Source organism: Salmo salar, chromosome 05 (genome assembly GCF_965601325.2).
Source record: "Salmo salar chromosome 05, fSalSal1, whole genome shotgun sequence".
NCBI lineage: Eukaryota > Metazoa > Chordata > Actinopteri > Salmoniformes > Salmonidae > Salmo > Salmo salar.
Window position 1 is genome coordinate 78941192 of NC_138295.1, and position 22270 is coordinate 78963461.

At 43.6% G+C, this 22270-nt stretch overlaps 1 protein-coding gene across 2 annotated transcripts in view; it reads right to left on the reverse strand.

Moving 5' to 3' along the window:
• The window catches only part of LOC123743181 (protein FAM171A1), a 58996-nt gene that overhangs the window by 24603 nt on the left and 12123 nt on the right, over positions 1-22270 (reverse strand). Inside the window, exons 2-5 of one of the 2 annotated variants that reach the window (XM_045718995.2) lie at positions 20275-20502; positions 17563-17655; positions 10182-10340; positions 3096-3272 (exon numbers count right to left, since the gene is read on the reverse strand). In XM_045718995.2, coding sequence (XP_045574951.2) covers positions 3096-3272; positions 10182-10340; positions 17563-17655; positions 20275-20502 — 657 coding nt within the window. The remainder of the gene's footprint in view (positions 1-3095; positions 3273-10181; positions 10341-17562; positions 17656-20274; positions 20503-22270) is intronic. The other variant, XM_045718996.2, reaches the window with a different exon arrangement.

The window sequence follows — 22270 nt, forward strand, 5'->3', positions numbered from 1 at the left end:
ACAGGGAGGGGGGAGAGAAACAAGAGAAGGAGAGAAATGCCTGTGACTCAGCATCTTTGTGAAACGCTTTCCCTCCCTCCCTCCCTCCTCTCTGTAATGTATTGACATCATTAACTCCTCTCTGTAATGTATTGACATCATTAACTCCTCTCTGTAATGTATTGACATCATTAACTCCTCTCTGTAATGTATTGACATCATTAACTCCTCTCTGTAATGTATTGACATCATTAACTCCTCTCTGTAATGTATTGACATCATTAACTCCTCTCTGTAATGTATTGAGTCTGGATGGTAGTTACATCATTAACTCCTCTCTGTAATGTATTGACATCATTAACTCCTCTCTGTAATGTATTGACATCATTAACTCCTCTCTGTAATGTATTGACATCATTAACTCCTCTCTGTAATGTATTGACATCATTAACTCCTCTCTGTAATGTATTGAGTCTGGATGGTAGTTACATCATTAACTCCTCTCTGTAATGTATTGACATCATTAACTCCTCTCTGTAATGTATTGACATCATTAACTCCTCTCTGTAATGTATTGACATCATTAACTCCTCTCTGTAATGTATTGACATCATTAACTCCTCTCTGTAATGTATTGATATCATTAACTCCTCTCTGTAATGTATTGACATCATTAACTCCTCTCTGTAATGTATTGACATCATTAACTCCTCTCTGTAATGTATTGACATCATGAACTCCTCTCTGTAATGTATTGACATCATTAACTCCTCTCTGTAATGTATTGACATCATTAACTCCTCTCTGTAATGTATTGTGTCTGGATGGTAGTTACATCATTAACTCCTCTCTGTAATGTATTGACATCATTAACTCCTCTCTGTAATGTATTGAGTCTGGATGGTAGTTACATCATTAACTCCTCTCTGTAATGTATTGACATCATTAACTCCTCTCTGTAATGTATTGACATCATTAACTCCTCTCTGTAAAGTATTGACATCATTAACTCCTCTCTGTAATGTATTGACATCATGAACTCCTCTCTGTAATGTATTGACATCATTAACTCCTCTCTGTAATGTATTGACATCATTAACTCCTCTCTGTAATGTATTGAGTCTGGATGGTAGTTACATCATTAACTGGATGGTATTGACATCATAAACACACGGAGGTAAACATGCTCCTTTCTAACAGTATGTGACATCATTCAGCTCAGTGCTCCACAACATCCCAGAACAAAATACATGCTGTCAGTTAAACTAGCAGAACAGGTTTGACCAAGTCTGTGTGTGTCTTTTGCTCAAACGTCTGTGTGTGAGAGTTTGTGTGGCTCTGTATGCTCAGGCATCTGTGTGTCTCTGTGAGAGTTGGTGTGTGTGTGTGTGTGTGCTCAAGATTCTGTGTGTCTGTGTGAGAGTTGGTGTGTGTGTGTGCTCAAGATTCTGTGTGTCTGTGTGAGAGTTGGTGTGTGTCTGTGTGCTCAAGCATCTGTGTGTGTGTGTGAGAGAGTTGGTGTGTGTGTGTGTGTGAGAGAAAGAGTTGGTGTGTGTGTGAGTTGGTGTGTGTGTGTTTGTGAGAGTTGGTGTGTGTGTCTGTCTGTGAGAGTTGGCGTGTGTGTGTGAGAGAAAGAGTTGGTGTGTGTGTGAGAGAGTTGGTGTGTGTGTGAGAGAGTTGGTGTGTGTCTGTGTGTGTGTGTGTGTGTGTGTGTGTGTGTGTGAGAGAGTTGGTGTGTGTGTGTGTGTGTTTGTGAGAGTTGGTGTGTGTGTGTGTGTGTGTGTGTGTGTGTGTCTGTGAGAGTTGGCGTGTGTATGCGTCTGAGAGAGTTTGCGTGTGTGTGTGAGAGTTGGTGTGTGTTATCACCTCTCCATGTGCAAGCCTAGACAACAACACACTCCCTCCTAACATTGGCTTCTTTGTGTGGAGAAGGAATGATCAGGCAGAAATATTTCTGGAGAAATCTCAAACTCTCTCTCACTCGCACACTTACACACACACACACACACTCAATTAAAGCCCCAGGTCTGTTAGGTTTGTTATTGGGGGGTTGCTAGGGAAACGGTGGACTAAAACACAGAGGACCAGAGGTGGCTGTTTCTGGGAAATATTAACCCCATACAGTGTGTGTGCGTGTATTGACACAAGGCTACATACCCTCTGGCTATAAGGCATCGTGGGAACAGTGGCTTTCAATGTCAATCATGTAAAGGGTCACCCAGTGAGAGAGTTGACTCCTCAGGAGAACATGGCTATGCTGGGTCAGGCTGTGCTGGGCTAGGTACAGTACTGTGTGTGATTGTTTACACCTTATGTGTATATCTGTCTGTGTGTGTGTGTGTGTGTGTGTGTGTGTGTGTGTGTGTGTGTGTGTGTGTGTCTGTGCTCCTATAGCCCCCGTCCTAATCAGCTCGTTGGCCTAGTGAATGGTCTCCTTCAGCAACAGTAAGTCACGTTGTGTTGGTCACAGTGACTGGACCTTCATATTACAGGACGTCCTTGGTAGTGTACCTCAGCTTGACTGGTTCAAGCACTACTCTGGCTACCCTCCTAAATCACTCCACTGCTGTCTGAGTCAATGATCTAGGGCTGACTACAACTCTACTGATCTGGGGAGGGAGGGAGAGAGGGGAGGGAGGGATTTTCCAAACAGGTTAGGCTACATTTCCTAGCCAATCTTGTGATGTGGATGTAATCAGGAACAAGAAGTATAGTGTTTTGATGTGTTTTAATAGGGTGCGTTACGTCCAATAATATGTCAGATAATCTTTTATAAAGTTCTCAAGTCTTCCATTCATAACTCTGCCTCACTAATCTCCCGTCTCACTGTACAGTGTGTTGCATTCTGGTACGCTTTCTTTCCCCAGTTCCTTTAAAAAAAGAATGTAGTGATGCATTTCCCAGCTTGACTGAGATACACACATCCCATCAACTTTCAGGAAACATAGATCCCACTGATGAAGGATGCAGGAGGGTAAACACACACAACACAACACACACCTTACCCCACTGATTAGAAGTTCAGAGGGCAGGAACTCCGGATCCAAACACAGGAAATCTGCTCCCTGCTCAGAAAGGGAAAAACTGAAAAGCTGTGTGTGTGTGTATGTACTCACCTAGACTGGGGTCGAACCTCCAGGCTGGGATGTGTTGGTTCTCCTTCAGGCCGCTATTGGCCGGTAGAGGGATGAAGATGCTGATTGGGCCGTTCACCTGGAGCTCCACCCCCTCACTGGTCAATAGGTGGACAGAGATGGCCGCCACTGGAGTCAGCTCAAACCTACGCTCACTTCCTGTTAGAGGACAAGAGGAGAGCCAAAAGAGGAGTAGTGAGGGAGAGAGGAGAGCAGAGGAGAGTAGTGAGAGGGAGAGAGAGAGGAGAGGTGTAGTGAGAGGGAGAGAGGTGTAGTGAGAGGAGAGAGAGGAGAGGTGTAGTGAGAGGGAGAGAGGTGTAGTGAGAGGGAGAGAGAGAGGAGAGGTGTAGTGAGAGGGAGAGAGAGAGGAGAGGTAGTGAGAGGGAGAGAGAGAGAGGAGAGGTGTAGTGAGAGGGAGAGAGGTGTAGTGAGAGGGAGAGAGGTGTAGTGAGAGGGAGAGAGAGGAGAGGAGAGGTGTAGTGAGAGGGAGAGAGAGAGGAGAGGTGTAGTGAGAGGGAAAGAGAGAGGTGTAGTGAGAGGGAGAGAGAGGAGAGGTGTAGTGAAAGGGAGAGACAGGAGAGGTGTAGTGAGAGGGAGAGAGGTGTAGTGAGAGGGAGAGAGAGAGGAGAGGTGTAGTGAGAGGGAGAGAGAGAGGAGCGGTGTAGTGAGAGGGAGAGAGAGAGGAGCGGTGTAGTGAGAGGGAGAGAGAGAGAGGAGCGGTGTAGTGAGAGGGAGAGAGAGAGAGGAGCGGTGTAGTGAGGGAGAGAAGTGTAGTGAGAGGGAGAGAGAGAGGAGAGGTGTAGTGAGAGGGAGAGAGAGGAGAGGTGTAGTGAGAGGGAGAGAGAGAGGAGAGGTGTAGTGAGAGAGAGGAGAGAAGTAGTGAGAGGGAGAGAGAGGGGAGAGGTAGAGAGAGAGAGGAGAGGTGTAGTGAGAGGGAGAGAGGTGTAGTGAGAGGGAGAGAGAGAGGAGCGGTGTAGTGAGAGGGAGAGAGAGAGGAGAGGTGTAGTGAGAGGGAGAGAGAGGAGAGGTGTAGTGAGAGGGAGAGAGAGGAGAGGTGTAGTGAGAGGGAGAGAGAGGAGAGGTGTAGTGAGAGGTAGAGAGAGAGGAGCGGTGTAGTGAGAGGGAGAGAGAGGAGAGGTGTAGTGAGAGGGAGAGAGAGGAGAGGTGTAGTGAGAGGGAGAGAGAGAAATCATGCAGAAGAACAGCTCCTGACTTGTTATAACTTTTCGGTTGTTAAGAACGAGATTGACATGATTAAATTTGCAAAAAATGTATAGGTAATCAAATTGTACAACTGAACATCAACACAGGAGGAAAAGATTGGCAGAGAGTGAGTTAAAAGACCAATCTTCATCGTGGTAGCTAGCCAAATTCAAATCTGTCAGCTAGCTTACCGTGCCGACTGCTCACAAAACAGGGCTGTTACGAACCTGTTATTTTACACAGACCACACTACTGCCTGGCATACAGCTGTAACCAGGCATTTCAGCTATAGCACAAAGAAAGGCATCTGCAAGGGAAGGCAAATCCACATTTTTGAGGACAGCGATAAGGACCAGGAAAACAGGTTTCTGACGGTAAACATGTATCAGAACGGCACTATTCATGGTCCAGGGCAGTGAGGCTGCACTCAGCTCTGTTGTGCAGGACTTCCCCACCCTAACGAAGATAGCGGAAAGCAAAAAAGATAAGGACAGCACCCCGACCTCTCCCCTCACCTCAGGCACCCCAACAGCAGGGCTATCCTCCCCCCTGCCTGCCTACAACCACCAGAGCCAAGACCACACTACCATCAGCCTGGTGCTGCTAGAGCCACTGACCCACCTTTGCCCACAACCCCCCCCCCCCCATACCGACAACACTTTACCCACACCCCCAGTCAACAAGGAGGCTCACATGGAACACCTACTACAGAGAGAGGCCCTCACCAGAGGGTGTGGCCTACTCCCGAACGTACACGTTGCTCACCACCCAACAATCACCCCAGAGCATCTGCATGACCACTCCCACCTGAGGAAGCAGACAGTAGGGATGTTTGCCAAGTCTCTAAAGGACGTGGCACTTGGTAGACAAACACCCCATGCCGCACTGGACAGAGGACCACCCAGAGACCCCTACCAGACCACTGCACCACCAGGGAGCCCCAGGCCCCCTCTACACCCCACCCACCACCAGACCATCACCACTTCCATCGGCTTAGCCAGACCGGACCGGGCCCAGCCTACTACCCCACACCAGACCACCACCTTTACCAGACCCGAGAGGAAGCCCTCCGGCCCAGACCTGGCCCCCCTCCACTCCAGAGGGCCCAAAAGCAGGACCAGCGCAGCTACGCAGAGGTCGTCAGAGGACAGGAGAACCCTGGAGGATTAAGTGAGATTAAACAGCTCCTCCAATACATCTGCACTAACACACACACACACACACACACACACACAAGAATTTACTTGTTCAATGAATAGGAATATATATATATTATAACAGAAAAAATGTTAGCTGTTATCCTGTTTATCTCTTAACAACTTATTAGTTAATAGTTACTGTATTTCTGACTGCTATTCTTTCTTTTTGCAACATGAAATCCCTATCAGTTAGCATGTGGAACATTCAGGGCCTAAACTCATCAACCTTTGGACTGAAGAGTTTAGCACTGGAGTTCAACAAAAATCTTAAAGATGTTGACGTCATCATTCTGCAGGAGACATGGTGTAAGGCTGACATTGTCACTCACTGTCCCACAGGCTACAGAGAGGTAATTGTGCCATCACAGAAACACAGCTCTGTCAATAGAGGCAGAGACTCTATTGGTAAATATCACATTTGGTTAAAACTACAAAAATAACTTGTATTGACAGAAAAATATGTGTCCCTTTGCGCAATATATATCCCCCCCCCCTTCAGAATCCCCATATTACTCAGAGGAGATCTTCCCCACCCTTGAGGAAGAGACGTGCCATTTCCAGGCCCAGGGAAATGTACTCATCTGTGGGGACACAAATGCGCGCACAGGAACACTACCTGATCTAATGACCACACGAGGGGACAGCTTTATTACAGGCCATACTGTTTCTAACTGTCTTAATCTCCCCCATAGAAACAACAGTGACAGCACCATCAACAGAAACGGAAGGGATCTGTTGCAGCTCTGTAGAAGCCTGGGTCTGTACTTTGTCAATGGTAGGTTACGGGGGGACTCTGGGGAGATTTACCTACTGCTCACCTCTTGGCCACAGTACAGTAGACTATATGATTACAGACATTGACCCCTTCTCTCTCAGCTCATTCACTGTCAAGCCACTAACACCTCTGTCTGATCACAGCCAAATTACATTGTTCCTCAAAAGAACAGACATGGAAACAACCACACATTCACAGCCCAGTAAGCTGTACAACATCAGAAATTCATACAGATGGGCCCAAAACAGCACAGAAGAATGCCAGAAAGCAACCTGTAACCAAAATATCAAAACACTCTTAGATAACTTTCTGGATACCACATTCATACACAGTAAAGAAGGCATCAATCTAGCAGTAAAAAACATCAACTATATATTCAGGCAAACAGCAAAAGAAGCACAATTGAAATTGACAAAAAACAAAACAAAAAAGATCACAGATGACAACTGGTTTGATGCAGATTGTAAAATGATAAGGAAAAAACTTAGAACACTATCCAACCAAAAGCACAGAGACCTAAATAATGATGAATTACGCCTTCATTACTGTGAGACTTTAAAACTCTATAAACATACACTCAGAACCAAAAAAGCACAGTACAACAGCAAGCAGCTGACACTAATTGAAGAGTCCATAAACAACTTCTGGCAAAATTGGAAGAAAAAAATAATAATCTAAACAAGAGGGATTAGCAATACAAAATGGTGACATATGGACAACCCATTTTAAAACACTCTACAACACCGTTCAAATTGACACAAACGCAGAACAACGTCAAATTCATGAGAAGTTGAATGGACTAGAAAAAGCAATAAAGGACAATCAAAATCCATTGGACTCCCCAATTACTGACCAGGAGCTCTATAAGAAACTTCAGGCTCTCAAATTTAAAAAAGCATGCGGACCTGATGGCATCCTAAATGAGATGCTCAAACTTACTAGTGCAAAATTTCAATTGGCTATATTAAAACTGTTTAATTTGATCCTGAGTGTAGGTTATTTCCCTGACATCTGGAATCAAGGACTCATAACCCCAATCTTTAAGAACGGAGACAAATTTGACCCTAACAATTACAGAGGCATTTGTGTGAACAGTAACCTGGGGAAGGTTTTCTGTAGTATTATAAATGTATGAGTTCTAAACTTCCTTAATAAGCACAATGTCTTGAGTAAAAGCCAAATTGGATTTATACCAAAACATCGCACAAGTGATCATATTACACCCTACACACCCTGATAGATAAACATGTCCACCAAAATAATACCAAAATATACCCTTGCTTTATCGACTTCCAAAAAGCATTTGATTCTATTTGGCATACAGGACTGTTCTACAAAGTTATTGAAAGTGGTATAGGGGGTAAAACATATGACATAATTAAATCAATGTATACTGGCAATACGTGCAGCATTAAAATTGGCAAGAAAAGAACAGAATTCTTTAACCAGGGGCGGGGCCTTCGTCAGGGTTGCAATCTGAGCCCTGCACTCTTCAATATTTACATCAACGAATTGGCCACTATTCGAGAAAAATCCTCAGCCCCTGATGTTAGTCTCCACAATTCAGAGGTTAAATGCCTACTCGTCGCAGATGACCTATGCCTGCTGTCACCCACAGCACATGGTCTACAGCAGAGCCTGGACCTGCTAGAGCAGTAAACGCACTACAGACCTGGGCCCTGGCAGTAAACCCCAAAAATACTAAAATAATGATTTTCCAGAGAAGATCCAGATCTCAGGGAATTAGACCAAAGTTCTCAATTGGTACAAAATATATAGGAGTACTGTACACACTACAATTACTTAGGTTTAAAAATAAGCTCAACTGGACACCTTAATGAGGCAGTGAATGAACAGAGAGAAAGCACGCAGGGCATTCTACGCCATTAAAAAGCAAATTCAAATTGAAATACTTTGGCTAAAACTAATTGAATATGTCATTGAACCAATTGCACTTTATGGCAGCGAGGTGTGGGGTCCACTTGCAAAACAAGATTTCATCAAATGGGACAAACACCCCATTGAAACCCTGCATGCAGAGTTCTGTAAGATTCTCCTACATGTCCAGAGGAAAACTACAAACAATGCATGCAGGGCAGAATTAGGCCAATATCCACTAATAATAAAAACTCAAAAAAGAGCAATTAAGTTTTGGAAACATCTAAAATACAGTGCCACCCTCTCATATCATTACCAAGCCCTGCAATGCCAAGAGCTGAGCAAAGAAAAGAGTCCCCTCATCCAGCTGGTCCTGGGGCTGAGTTCACAAACCTGTTCTACTAACACACTGTGGACCAGAACATCCAATCAATCAGAATAAACCAAATTACAAGACCATGAAAACAAAGCTACATTGCTTATTGGGAAACACAAGCACAAACACAAAGCAAAATGCAGTGCTGTCTGGCCCTAAATCGACAGTACACCGTGGCTAAATATTTGACCATGGTTACTGATCAAAACCTTAGAAAAACCTTGATAAAGTACAGGCTCAGTGAGCACAGCCTTGCCATTGAGAAGGGTAGACACAGGAAAACCTGGCTCCCTGTAGAGGAAAGGCTGTGCAACCACTGCACAACAGCAGAAACTGAGACGGAGCTGCATTTCCTGACAAAATGTCAAAAATTTAAAACAATTAGTGTCATTTTCCCAAATTTGAAACCCTTATTCAAGGTTTCAAAGCCCTCTCTGATGAGGATAGGCTACCCGTCCTGTTGGGGGAGGACGCAGAGAGCTGTGGGTTGGCAGCGCACTACATTGCTGCCTGCCATAAGTTGAGGGACAGTGTCTGACAGACCAATCAACCTGCACATGTACTCTACTGTATGATTATTGTTATTGTTGAATGTATGGTTATTTTGACCCTTGGTTATTGTTGTTACTGTTGTCCCGTTGACAATTTTGACTCATTTTATTTATTTTTTATATTGTAAATATCCAAAATAAGCTTTGGCAATATGTACATTGTTATGTCATGCCAATAAAGCAAATTGAATTGAATTGAGAGGGAGGAGAGGAGCAGAGAGAGGGAGAGAGAGGAGAGGTGTAGTGAGAGGGAGAGAGAGGAGAGGTGTAGTGAGAGCGGGATGAGAGGAGTAGTGAAAGGGAGAGAGGGAGGAGATTAGAAGAAGAGGAGAGGAAGGAGGGAGCAAGAGAAAGTGAGAGGAGAGGAAGCAGGGTGAGAGGAAACAGGGAGAAAGAGAAGGGGAGAGGAGAGTGTCTGCTAAATGACAGAAATGTAAAATGGACACACACAGGGGTTATATTGTGTTGAAGGGGGCTCTTCTGGGTAGTGTATCTTTGATGGAGCCTCTTACATAGAACTGTACCTCACCCCTACCTTCACCCCTCATCTCCTTAACCCTACCTTATTCACATCCACCCCTCACTTCACCACACCCACCCCTACCTTCACCCCTATATCACCTCACCCACTCCTCATCCTTCCCTCCACCACACCCCTACATCACCCCTGCCTTCACCACACCCCCCTCACCCCTACCGTCACCTCACCCACCCCTACCTTCACCCAACCTTCACCCCACCCACCCCTGATCCCTCCCTTGATCCCACCTGCCCACCCACCCATCTGTCCCTTCACCCCACATCTCCACCCACACACTTACCTCTCATCCATCCCTTCACCACACTCCCCACCAGCCTCTCATGTCTTCTATCCCACCCACCCCTCATCCCCCACCCACCCCTCATCTCCTCCATCCCTCCCACCCACCCACCCACCCTTCATCCTCCTCCTTCCTTCACCCCGCATCCATATGTCAAATACTTTCAAATAATTGATTTAGTTTGCCGGATACAACGGCACCAATGGAATGGTACCAAGAGTGTATTCCACCTAAGTCTGGTCCCAGTCTGTCCCAGTGGAGGTACCTGTTCCGTTGCCCCCCAAGCCCTGTAGGTAGGGGAAGTGCTGGATGTGGCTGGGGTTGTTGGCCACAGTCAGCAGTGCAGTGAGATTGCTGTAGGACGAGTTGGGAGGAAGGCTCAGGGCTCGATGCTGGAACTGAACCCAGGACTGACCCCTCGATCCTGGGGAGGAAAGAGGGGGGGTCAGGAACCACTCACACACTTAGATCCACTGTTCCTTAGTGTCCATCTCCCCTGTAACCCTTTTTAACGCAGCTTGTCAAATGAATGTCTGGAAGATGTGTGATGAACGCCATATGAATGTTGGCCTTCTCTCCTCTCACTCTCTTATCACTCTGTTTTTACTTAAATATTAAATCTCAACTTTCTAATGGTTTTTCTCTTTTACTCAATCTGTTCCTTCCATCTCCCTCTGCCACCCTTCCTCTCTCTCTCTCCCTCTTTCTCTCTCACTGCCTCCCGCTTTCTTTCTCTGTCTCTCACTGCCTCTCTCTAAGGGCTTTATTGACATGAGAAATATGTTCACATTGCAAAAGCAAGTGGAATAGATAAACAAAAGTAAAATAATACAATACAAAAATGAACAGTAAACATTACACTCACAAAAGTTCATTATGTGCAAATAGTTAAAGTACAAAAGGGAAAATAAATAAATATGGGTTGTATTTACAATGGTGTTTGTTCTTCACTGGTTGCCCTTTTCTTGTGGCAACAGGTCACACATCTTGCTGCTGTGATTGCACACTGTGGTATTTCACACAATAGATATGGAAGTTTACCAAAATTGGGTTTGTTTTCACATTTTTTGTAGGTCTGTGTAATCTGAGGGAAATATGTGTCTCTAATATGGTCATGCATTTGGCAGGAGGTTAGGAAGTGCAGCTCAGTTGCCACCTCATTTTGTGGGCAGTGTGCACATAGCAGGTCTTCTCTTCAGAGCCAGGTCTGCCTACAGCAGCCTTTCTCAATAGCAAGGCTATGCTCACTGCGTCTGTACATAGTCAAAGCTTTGCTTAAGTTTGGGTCAGTCACAGTAGTCAGGTATTCTGCCACTGTGTACTTTCTGTTTAGAACCAAATAGCATTCTAGTTTGCTCAGTTTTTTTGTTAAATCTTTCCAATGTGTCAAGTAATTATCTTTTTGTTTTCTCATGATTTGGTTGTGTCTAATTGTGTTGCTGTCCTGGGGCTCTGTTTGTGTTTGTGAACAGAGCCCCAGGACCAGCTTGCTTAGGGGACTCTTCTCCAGGTTCATCGCTCTGTAGGTGATGGCTTTGTTATGGAAGGTTTGGGAATCGCTTGCTTTTAGGTGGTTGTAGAATTTAACGGCTCTTTTTTGGATCTTAATAATTAGCGGGTATTGGCCTAATTCTGCTCTGCATGCATTATTTGGTGTTTTACGTTGTACACTGAGGATATTTTTACAGAATTCTGCATGCAGTCTCTCAATTTGGTGTTTGTCCCATTTTGTGAATTTTTGGATTCTATAACTGATTCAAGTATTTTTAGCCAGATCCTAATTGGTATGTCGAATTGTATGTTCCTTTTGATGGCATAGAAAGCCCTTCTTGTTTCTCAGATCGTTCACAGCTTTGTGGAAGTTACCTGTGGCACTGATGTTTAGGCCGAGGTATGTTTAGGCGACTACAAACAAACTATAACTGGACTAATATCTCACTGACTAAAATCAAATTCAATTTTATTGGTCACATACACATGTTTAGCAGATGTTATTGCAGGTGTAGCGAAATGCTTGTGTTCCTAACTCCAATAGTTCAGTAGTATCTAACAATTCACAATACACACAAATCTCAAAGTAAAAGAATGGAACTAGCAAAGGATATGAACAAAATGTGCACACGTGGCTACATGCAGCTCTCGCTTTGATCTCAAAACAAGCGCATCTACTCACAACCGCTCATGCTGTAAACACAGTCCAATTCAAAGTAAATGGCACAGATCCATATATGGCAATGGTCTATTTGCATATAGGCCTACTGCAGCTCTGATTGGTTATGCTGCACCAGTCTGTGTAGATTACGGGCTGAGTCGTGCATGTCAATGCAATAGAATCCTACTCCGATTTCTTCTGCCTACAACCAAATTTTGTATCAGTATGTTGCATTGAAAGTGGCAAATATTGCCTTGATTCGATCAAAATTGCCACAGTAAAGGGAAACTGTGATAGTGTTAACCTGTCTGGGCTAGGGGGCAGTATTTTCATGGCCGGATGAAAAACGTACCCAATTTAAACAGGTTACTACTCTGGCCCAGAAACTAGAATATGCATATTATTAGTAGATTTGGATAGAAAACACTCTGAAGTTTCTAAAACGGTTTGAATGGTGTCTGTGAGTATAACAGAACTCATATGGCAGGCAAAAACCTGAGAAAAATCTAAGCAGGAAGTGGAAAGTCTGAGAATTGTAGTTCTTCTTTTGATTCTCTATCGAAGCTACAGTGTCTGTGGGGTGACGTTGCACTTCCTAAGGCTTCCAATGGCTGTCTAAAGCCTTCAGAAAGTGGTTTGAGCCTTCTCCTGTCACTGGGCAGAGTATAGGAGCTCAGTTACTGAGTGGTCTGCCTGGCAACAAAGGGATTGGATATGCGCGGTCACGCGAGCACGCCGTTCCTTCTTTTTCTTCTTGAATGAATACGCTATTGTCCGGTTGGAATATTATCGCAATTTTACGTTAAAAATACCATAAAGATTGATTTTAAACAGCGTTTGACATGCTTCTAAGTACGGTAATGGAACATTTTGACTTTTCGTCTCTCGTTCCGTGCTCGCGCGTTATGCCTTTGGATAAGTGATCTGTACGCACAAACAAAACGGAGGTATTTGTACATAAATATGGATTATTTCGAACAAAAACAACATTTCTTGTGGAAGTAGCAGTCCTGGGAGTGCATTCTGACGAAGATCAGCAAAGGTAAGAGAATATTTCTAATACTAATTCTGAGTTTAGGTTGCCCCGAACTTGGCGGGTGTCTGAATAGCTCACCGTGATGGCTGAGCTATGTACTCAGAATATTGATAAATGTGCTTTCTCCGTAAAGCTATTTTAAAATCTGACACAGCGGCTGCATCCAGGGGTAGTTTATCTATAATTCTTTAAATAGTTGTTATATATTTTGTCAACGTTTATGATGAGTATTTTTGTAAATTGATGTGCACATTCACCGGACGTTTTGGTGGGAATACATTTTCTGAACATCACGCGCCAATGTAAAATGCTGTTTTTGGATATAAATATGAACTTTATCGAACATAACATACATGTATTGTGTAAAATAATGTCCTAGGAGTGTCATCTGATGAAGATCATCAAAGGTTAGTGCTTCATTTAGCTGTGTTTTGGGTTTTATTGACACATGTCCTTGCTTGGACAATGCCTGTGTGATTATTTTTGTCTATGTACTCTCCTAACATAATCTAATGTTTTGCTTTCGCTGTAAAGCCTTTTTGAAAATCGGACAATGTAGTTTCATCAAGGAGAAGTGTATCTTTAAAAAGGTGTAAAATAGTTGTATGTTTGAGAAAGTTGAATTATGACATTTTGTTGTTTTTGAATTTGCCGCCCTGATATTTCACTGGCTGTGTCCCACTTAGCCCATAGAAGTTAACAAGGAAAACTCTAGAACAGTAGCCACCAACCTTTTCTGAGTCAAGATCCCTTTCTGAGTCAAAATGCAAGCCAAGATCTACTGCTCAAAAAAAATAAAAAAAATAAAAAATAGGCTAAACTTTTTTTCTAGGAAACATTAACCAATTAAAAACAGTACTGTAGCAATGAGGTTTGTGCAGTAAGCTACAGGCCCAATACATTATCACCACATACTGGCTTTGCTTGAATTTCCCTGCCAATGCATTGTTGTTCGGGACATTTAATTTTTTTTTATATTAAAACATTTGAGGTAGGCTATATGATCACACCGGTAATAGATCTGTTGTTGTATTACTTGTGAGGCACAGCTGAGTGAGCATACATTTAAATAATTTGCTTTTTATTTTTATTTTACTGGGCTGATGGTCAGTCTCAGCAGAGGGAGAGAGCAGCAGACTGAGGGTCCACCTCTCAACATCCCTCTGCTCTCCCTTTCCTCCACTGACACTGACCAAAAAGTGACACCTTCTTCCAGCTGTTGGCGAAACTCAAGTCGCACCGCATTATTTCTGCCTCATGCACTAATTCATGTTGTTACTCCTATGACCAGAGAAAGTGAAATATTCCTTGATATTAAAAAAGACCAAGCCGCTAATAATAACGCAAGCCTATGGATACGATGTCCTACTCATTCATTACTGCTGCACTGCTTGTTGCAGAGCTGATTGGAAATATGAGAAAAGGGCATTTTATGGCTTATAAAAGTGTTGAATACAAAGTGTTGACAGTGCTGAGTAAGAACTTAAACATGAAGTTACTCATAAAAACAGCAGCTCTTTGCTGTATTCGTTGACAGTCTCTCTCTAGTCATGGTTTTCAATGTTCTGAAATCTTTGCTGTAGCTTTCTTGTACTGCAGACACGGTCATCTGAGCCATCCCATTGGCCAGCGGTAGGCCTATAGTGCACTTGATTTGCTCTCCGGGAAGGAAGAGTTTGTACCTTCAGACACATGAAATGTTTCAAAATGGCAACAGTTGGCCTGCCCAGCGTGCAGGGCAGCTGAATCGGGTGCAGCTACCACCAATAACCGAAGACCAAAAAATTATAGAAATGCAGGGCTTTATCGTTGGTTTTTTTACAGAAATGTTTAGACATTGACGAGGGATGCCTTGGAGATCCATCTTGATCGACCGGCTGGTGACCACTGCTCTAGAAAGTTGAGTGAAGTTCAATCTCGTTCTTGTCTCCGTGGGCTGATATTTCTTCTGTGAGGCAGTCCCGCGGGAGGTGCGTGGTCTCAGGGCTACTGCGCGCAGCTTTGAGGGAACATTGCTTGTGAGTACCAGAAGTCCTCAAGAAAATAGTAAACCAACATTTTGCCGGTCCTCACTTGTAAAAAGGCTATTTTAGGCTTAGGGATTAGGTTTAGGGCTAGAACTAGGGGTTAGGTTTAGGAGTTAAGATTAGGGGTTAGAGAAAATAGGATTTTGAATGGAACTCAGTTGTTGGTCCCCAAAAAGTCCTCACAAGTATAGTAAGACATAGCTGTGTGTGTGGACATGTTTAATCGACCAACAACAACAAAAATATTTCTAGGGGGTTTAGGGTAAGGATAGAATTAGTGTCAGTGTTAGAATTGGGGTAAGTGGTTGTGGGTTAGGTTTAGGTTTTGTTGTAAGGTTAGGGAAAATAGGATTTTGAATGGGAATCAATTGTGTGTCCCGACAAGGTTAGTTAAACAAGACTGTGTGTGTGCGCGCTCGCAGACATGTTTAACTACAAGAAGAGTAAACAAAAACAAAAATGAGACCAACGAAACATACTATTTCTAGGGGGTTTAGATTAAGGTTAGAATTATTGTTAGTATTGGGGTAAGGGGTTGTGGGTTAGGAGATGGTGTTGGGGTATGGTTAGGGGTTAAGGAAATTAGGATTTAGAATGGGAATCAATTGTGTCCCCACAAGGTTAGTTAAAGAAGACTGTGTGTGTTAAAGAGAAGTTTGTATAGTGGGGCTTTGCGATGATGTCATAGTGTTTCCACTGTGGTGAGTGTACATTCCTGGGCAATGAGACACCGCTGCAGCCGTGCCTGTGTGTTTTCTCTAGCTCTGTGTATCCTCTGCCTCCAGTACACCTGATCTGGTATTGATCTGAACATCCAGTATTAGAGGAGGTCTGGTATTGATCTGAACGTCCAGTATTAGAGGAGGTCTGGTATTGATCTGAACGTCCAGTATTAGAGGAGGTCTGGTATTGATCTGAACATCCAGTATTAGAGGAGGTCTGGTATTGATCTGAAAGTCCAGTATTAGAGGTCTGGTATTGATCTGAACGTCCAGTATTAAAGGAGGTCTGGTATTGATCTGAACGTCCAGTATTAGAGGAGGTCTGGTATTGATCTGAACGTCCAGTATTAGAGGAGGTCTGGTATTGATCTGAACGTCCAGTATTAGAGGAGGTCTGGTATTGATCTGAACGTCCAGTATTAGAGGAGGTCTGGTATTGATCTGAACGTCCAGTATTAGAGGAGGTCTGGTATTGATCTGAACGTCCAGTATTAGATGAGGTCTGGTATTGATCTGAACGTCCAGTGTTAGAGGTGGTCTGGGATATAATCACATCAACAGGACTGGAGTAACAAAATGGAGAGGAGTTAGTTCTAGGGGGGGGGGGGGGGGTCCTGTGCCAATCCAAAAAGCCAATCCTCATCCCCTCCTAAGAGTTCCCTATCTTTTCTTCCCTCTATAATGGACATTGCACCCTTACCCCTCTCTTCCCCCTTCTCGCCATCCCCTCTCTTTCCCCTTCTCTCCATCCCCGCCTTCTCCCCATCCCTTCTCTTTTCCCCCGCTTCTCCCTATCCCCTCTTCCCCCCTCTCTCTTCCCTTCTCGCCCCATTCCCTCTTCCCCTCTCTTCCCCCGTTCTCCCCATCCCCTCCCCATCCCCGTCTTTCCCCGCCTCTCCCCCTTTCCCTCATCCCCTCTTCCCCCTTTACCTCATCCCCTGTCTTCCCCATCCCCTCTCTTCCCCCTTTCCCTCTCTTCCACCTTTCCCTCTCTTCCACCTTTCCCTCATCCCCTCTCTTCCCCATTCTCCCCACCCCCTCTTTTCCCCCCTTCTCCCCACCCCCTCTCTTCCCCCTTCTCTTTTCATTCTCTCTCCTCCTGCCACATGACAAGGTTTATCGCTCCCCTGGAAGCAAAATACCATGATATAACACGCTGTGTGTGGAGGGGGGCCACTGTATGCACCAGAACATAGCATGATTATCCTGCCCTCCTGGAGGACAGACACACACAACTCAGTCAGCAAGATTTAAAGGAGTAGCAGCAGCAGAACCTCCCTCGGAGAGGATGGCAGAGCTGGAGAAGAGCAGATGGTATGGGACACTCTAAATGAGTGTGGTTATTGAAGACGAACACACACACGCATAGCAAAACAAGCACACTGATCAGACACATGGCAGACAAAGATACATGTTATAAGATCACATCTAATTTAATCTTATCTAATGTAATTGCTCCTGACTGATTGACAGAGGAACAGAGGACACATGCTGCCTCTGTGTGTGTGTGTGTGTGTGTGTGTGTGTGTGTGTGTGTGTGTGTGTGTGTGTGTGTGTGTGTGTGTGTGTGTGTGTGTGTGTGTGTGTGTGTGTGTGTGTGTGCGCGCGGGTCTTTCATTAGAGATGTTTTAAAGGGGTGGACATCTTTCATTATTAATGTGTGTGAGGTCACTGGGCCAGGGACAGTGTCTAAGTACACTCTCTCTCACCTTGGGATCCAGAGTTAATGTGTATCAGGTCTTCATACACCATCAGAGTGGCAGCTCTCTCTGGTAGCATCTCCAGACTGAGAGAGGAAAACACTGGAATACACACACATTTCAGTCATTTTTACATTTCAGCAGACGCTTGGCGTTGCAAGCACCATGCTCTACCAACTGAGCCACATGGGACCCACCACAGTCACTAATTTATTCATCACAATAACCCACCTGTGGCTCATTTTTATTCTCACTAATAAAAGGTAAACTATTGAATTTTGGTTTTCCTCTCAACTTCATGACATATTCTAGACCTAGTGGTTTCTTTATTTTCTAGCATTGTGGTTTGTAGAAAAACATTTGTTTGAAGATCTTACTTGACTAGTTTAAATCTCTAGCTTTCCCTTTTCCATTCTCTGTGATCTGCCTCTACTATTAAAGCCTTGGATGGTGTTTTTCATAGCGCCCTTCATTTTATCACAGGAGACAGTTTAATTACTCAACACTGTATTCTTCACCAAAAGGTTCTCTGTAGATCACTACAGTCTTTTTAAATACAAAGCCCCGACTTACCTTAGCTAACATCACTATTAAGACTTAAAATGACAAGTTCTTAAACCTGTTCACAAGGTTGGTTAACTCTGGAGACTCCTTTGGTGTCTAGAGTGTTAGGTAAATCAGCCTTTAACTTCTTATGGATAGTGGCAGTATTGAGTAGATTGGATGACTGACGTGCCCAGAGTAAACTGCCTGCTACTCACTCCTAGAAACTAAGATATGCATATTATAAGTAGATTTGGATAGAAAACACAATGAAGTTTCTAAAACTGTTTGAATGATGTCTGTGAGTATAACATAACTCATTTGGCAGGCAAAAACCTGAGAAGAAAATCCAAACAGGAAGTGGTTTGTAGTTTTTCAAGTGATTGCCTATCCAAACTACAGTGTCTGTGGGGTCATTTTGCACTTCCTAAGGCTTCTACTAGATGTCAACAGTCTTTAGAACCTTGTTTGAGGCTTCTACTGTGAAGTGGGGGAGAATAAGAGCTCATTGAGTGAGAGGACTGCCAGCAGGGCATGAGCCTCAGCCATGCGCGCTCACGTGAGAGGTAGCTCAGTTCCATTGCATTTCTGAAGACAAAGGATTTCTCCGGTTGAAACGTTATTGCAGATTTATGATAAAAACATCCTAAAGATTGATTCTATACATCGTTTGACATGTTTCTACGAACTGTAATGGAATTTTTTGAATTTTCGTCTGACCTGCGCGTCGTGAATTTGGATTTGTGAACTGAAGGTGCGAACAAAAAGGAGGTATTTGGACATAAAGGATGGACTTTATCGAACAAAACAAACATTTATTGTGGAACTGGGATTCCTGGGAGTGCATTCTGATGAAGATCATCAAAGGTAAGTGAATATTTATAATGCTATTTCTGACTATTGTTGACTCCAACATGGCGGATATATTGTATGGCATGTTTTTGTGTCTGAGCGCCGTACTCAGATTATTGCATGGTGTGCTTTTTCGGTAAAGCTTTTTTGAAATCTGACACAGCGGTTGCATTAAGGAGAAGTGTATCTTTAATATCCTTGCACCTTACGTGTGGAATGATCTACAATACACTTTAAAATGGGAGGAATTGGTGCCTCTAGGTCATGTCAGACGGCAGTTAGGGGACCTTTTTACAGAAGAATGTGTCTGTTTATTATCATTGTGTTTTGCTTTTCGTGTATTGTTGTGTATAATAATGTGTATATGAATGTGTAGTTTAATGTGTTTATTGTATTTTGATGTGCATTGTGGTGCTATCCAGGGCTCACCTGGAAGAGAGACATTGACTCCCTGTCTAAATAAAGAGACCTTGGTCTCAGCATTGACACCCTGTCTAAATAAAGAGACGCTGGTCTCAGCATTGACTCCCTGTCTAAATAAAGAGACCTTGGTCTCAGCATTGACTCCCTGTCTAAATAAAGAGACCTTGGTCTCAGCATTGACTCCCTGTCTAAATAAAGAGACCTTGGTCTCAGCATTGACTCCCTGTCTAAATAAAGAGACCTTGGTCTCAGCATTGACTCCCTGTCTAAATAAAGAGACCTTGGTCTCAGCATTGACTCCCTGTCTAAATAAAGAGACCTTGGTCTCAGCATTGACTCCCTGTCTAAATAGAGACCTTGGTCTCAGCATTGACTCCCTATCTAAATAAAGAGACCTTGGTCTTAGCATTGACTCCCTGTCTAAATTGAGAGACACTGGTGTCAAAATTGACTCCCTGTCTAAATAGCATTGACTCAGCATTGACTCCCTGTCATTGACTCCCTGTCACTCCTCCTTTCCTCTCTCTGTCACTCCTCCTTTCCTCTCTCTGTCACTCCTCCTTTCCCCTCTCTGTCACTCCTCCTTTCCTCTCTCTGTCACTCCTAAATTGTCCAGTGCTGATAAGCCTGTGTGTGTGAACAATCTGAAAGTGTTATGTGAGGATAATGGGGGTGGTCACTTATTATAATAAAGCTGTAATGGGGCACCCTCATTATCCTCACATAACATTTTCAGATTGTTCACAACACACACACACACACACACACACACACACACACACACACACACACACACACACACACACACACACACACACACACACACACACACACACACACACACACACACACACACACACACACACACACACACACACAGTAGAATTTACTACTTTGACCTACCGGGCAGTCTGGTGGGTCTCCAGGGGGCGGAATTTGGCACGTAGCCCTGTCTGGACGCTGTGACAACCAGCAGGGTTCCAAGGCGGTAGGGAAAACGCAGGTAGGCATTGCCGTCAGCAGCAGAGGTCTCTGTGGTTACAGGGGTGTGGTTGGCGAAGAGCTCGATGGTTGCTCCGCCCAGGGGCTGGTGGGTGCTGGCATCACTCAGGTGAACCTTCAGAGTCACCTCTACACAGAGAGAGTGTGAGAGTTACACACACGGCTAAGTAAGTGTCGGTGATGTAAAGTAAGATAAGTTTTTTTTTTAAATACTTGAAAGTACTACTTCTTTGGTGTAACTTTTACTTCACTACATTCCCAAAGAAAATAACATACCTTTTACTCCACACATTTTGACTGACACCCAAAAGTACTCATTACATTTTGAATGCTTAGCAGGACATGAAAATGGTCCAATTCACACACTTATCAAGAGACCATACTTTGTCGTCATCCCTACTGCCTCTGATCTGGCAGACTCACTAAACACAAATTCTTCATTTGTAAATTATGTCTGTGTGTTGTACTGTGCCCCTGGCAAACCCTTAAATTTAAAAAAGAAGAAAATTGTGCCGTCTGGTTCGCTTAATATAAGGAATTTTAAAGGATTTATATTTTTACTTTTGATACTTAAGTGTATTTAAAACCAAATACTTTTACTCAAGTAGTATTTTACTGGGTGACTTTCACATTTACTTGAGTCATCTTCTATGAAAGTATCTTTACTTTTACTCAAGTATGACTATTGGGGACTTTTTCCACCACTGGTAAGCATGCACCACACAGACTCGTCACTCTAATTGTCTGTAATTAGTTGGCCTTCAATCTCTAATGAGTCCCATTTTATCTGAAAATGAACCAACTTAGCCGAATGAAGCGTATCAATGTCCAGTCCAACAGAAAATGAATCCTAGAACAGAGCCTATGATATAGCCTAGGCATATACAGTTGAAGTCGGAAGTTTACATACACTTAGGTTGGAGTCATTAAAACTCGTTTTTCAACCACTCCATAAATTTCTTGTTAACAAACTATAGTTTTGGCATATCGGTTAGGACAGCAACTTTGTGCATGACACAAGTCATGTTTCCAACAATTGATTACAGACAGATTATTTCACTTATAATTCACTGTATCACAATTCCAGTGGGTCAGAAGTTTACATACACTAAGTTGACTGTGCCTTTAAACAGCTTGGAAAATTCCAGAAAATGATGTCATGGCTTTATAAGCTTCTGATAGGCTAATTGACATAATTTGAGTCAACTGGAGGTGTACCTGTGGATGTATTTTAAGGCCTACCTTCAAACTCAGTGGCTCTTTGCTTGACATCATTGGAAAATCAAAAGAAATCAGCCAAGACCTAATTTAAAAAAAATGTAGACCACAAGTCTGGTTCATCCTTGGGAGCAGTTTCCAAACGCCTGAAGGTACTACGTTCATCTGTCCAAACAATAGTACGCAAGTATAAACACCATGGGACCACGCAGCCGTCATACTGCTCAGGAAGGAGATGCGTTCGGTCTCCTAGAGATATCTTTACTACTTTGGTGCGAAATGTACTATGGTGCGAAAAGTGCAAATAAATCCCAGAACAACAGTAATGGACCCTGTGAAGATGCTGGAGGAAACAGGTACAAAAGTATCTATATCCACAGTAAAACGAGTCCTATATCGACATAACCTGAAAGGCATCTCAGCAAGGAAGAAGCCACTGCTCCAAAACCGCCATAAACAAGCCAGACTATGGTTTGCAACTGCACATGGGGACAAAGATCGTACTTTTTGGAGAAATGTCCTCTGGTCTGATAAAACAAAAATAGAACTGTTTGGCCATAATGACCATCATTATGTTTGGAGGAAAAAGGTGGAGGTTTGCAAGCCGAAGAACACCAACCCAACCGTGAAGCACGAGGGTGGCAGCATCATGTTGTGGGGGTGCTTTGTTGCAGGAGGG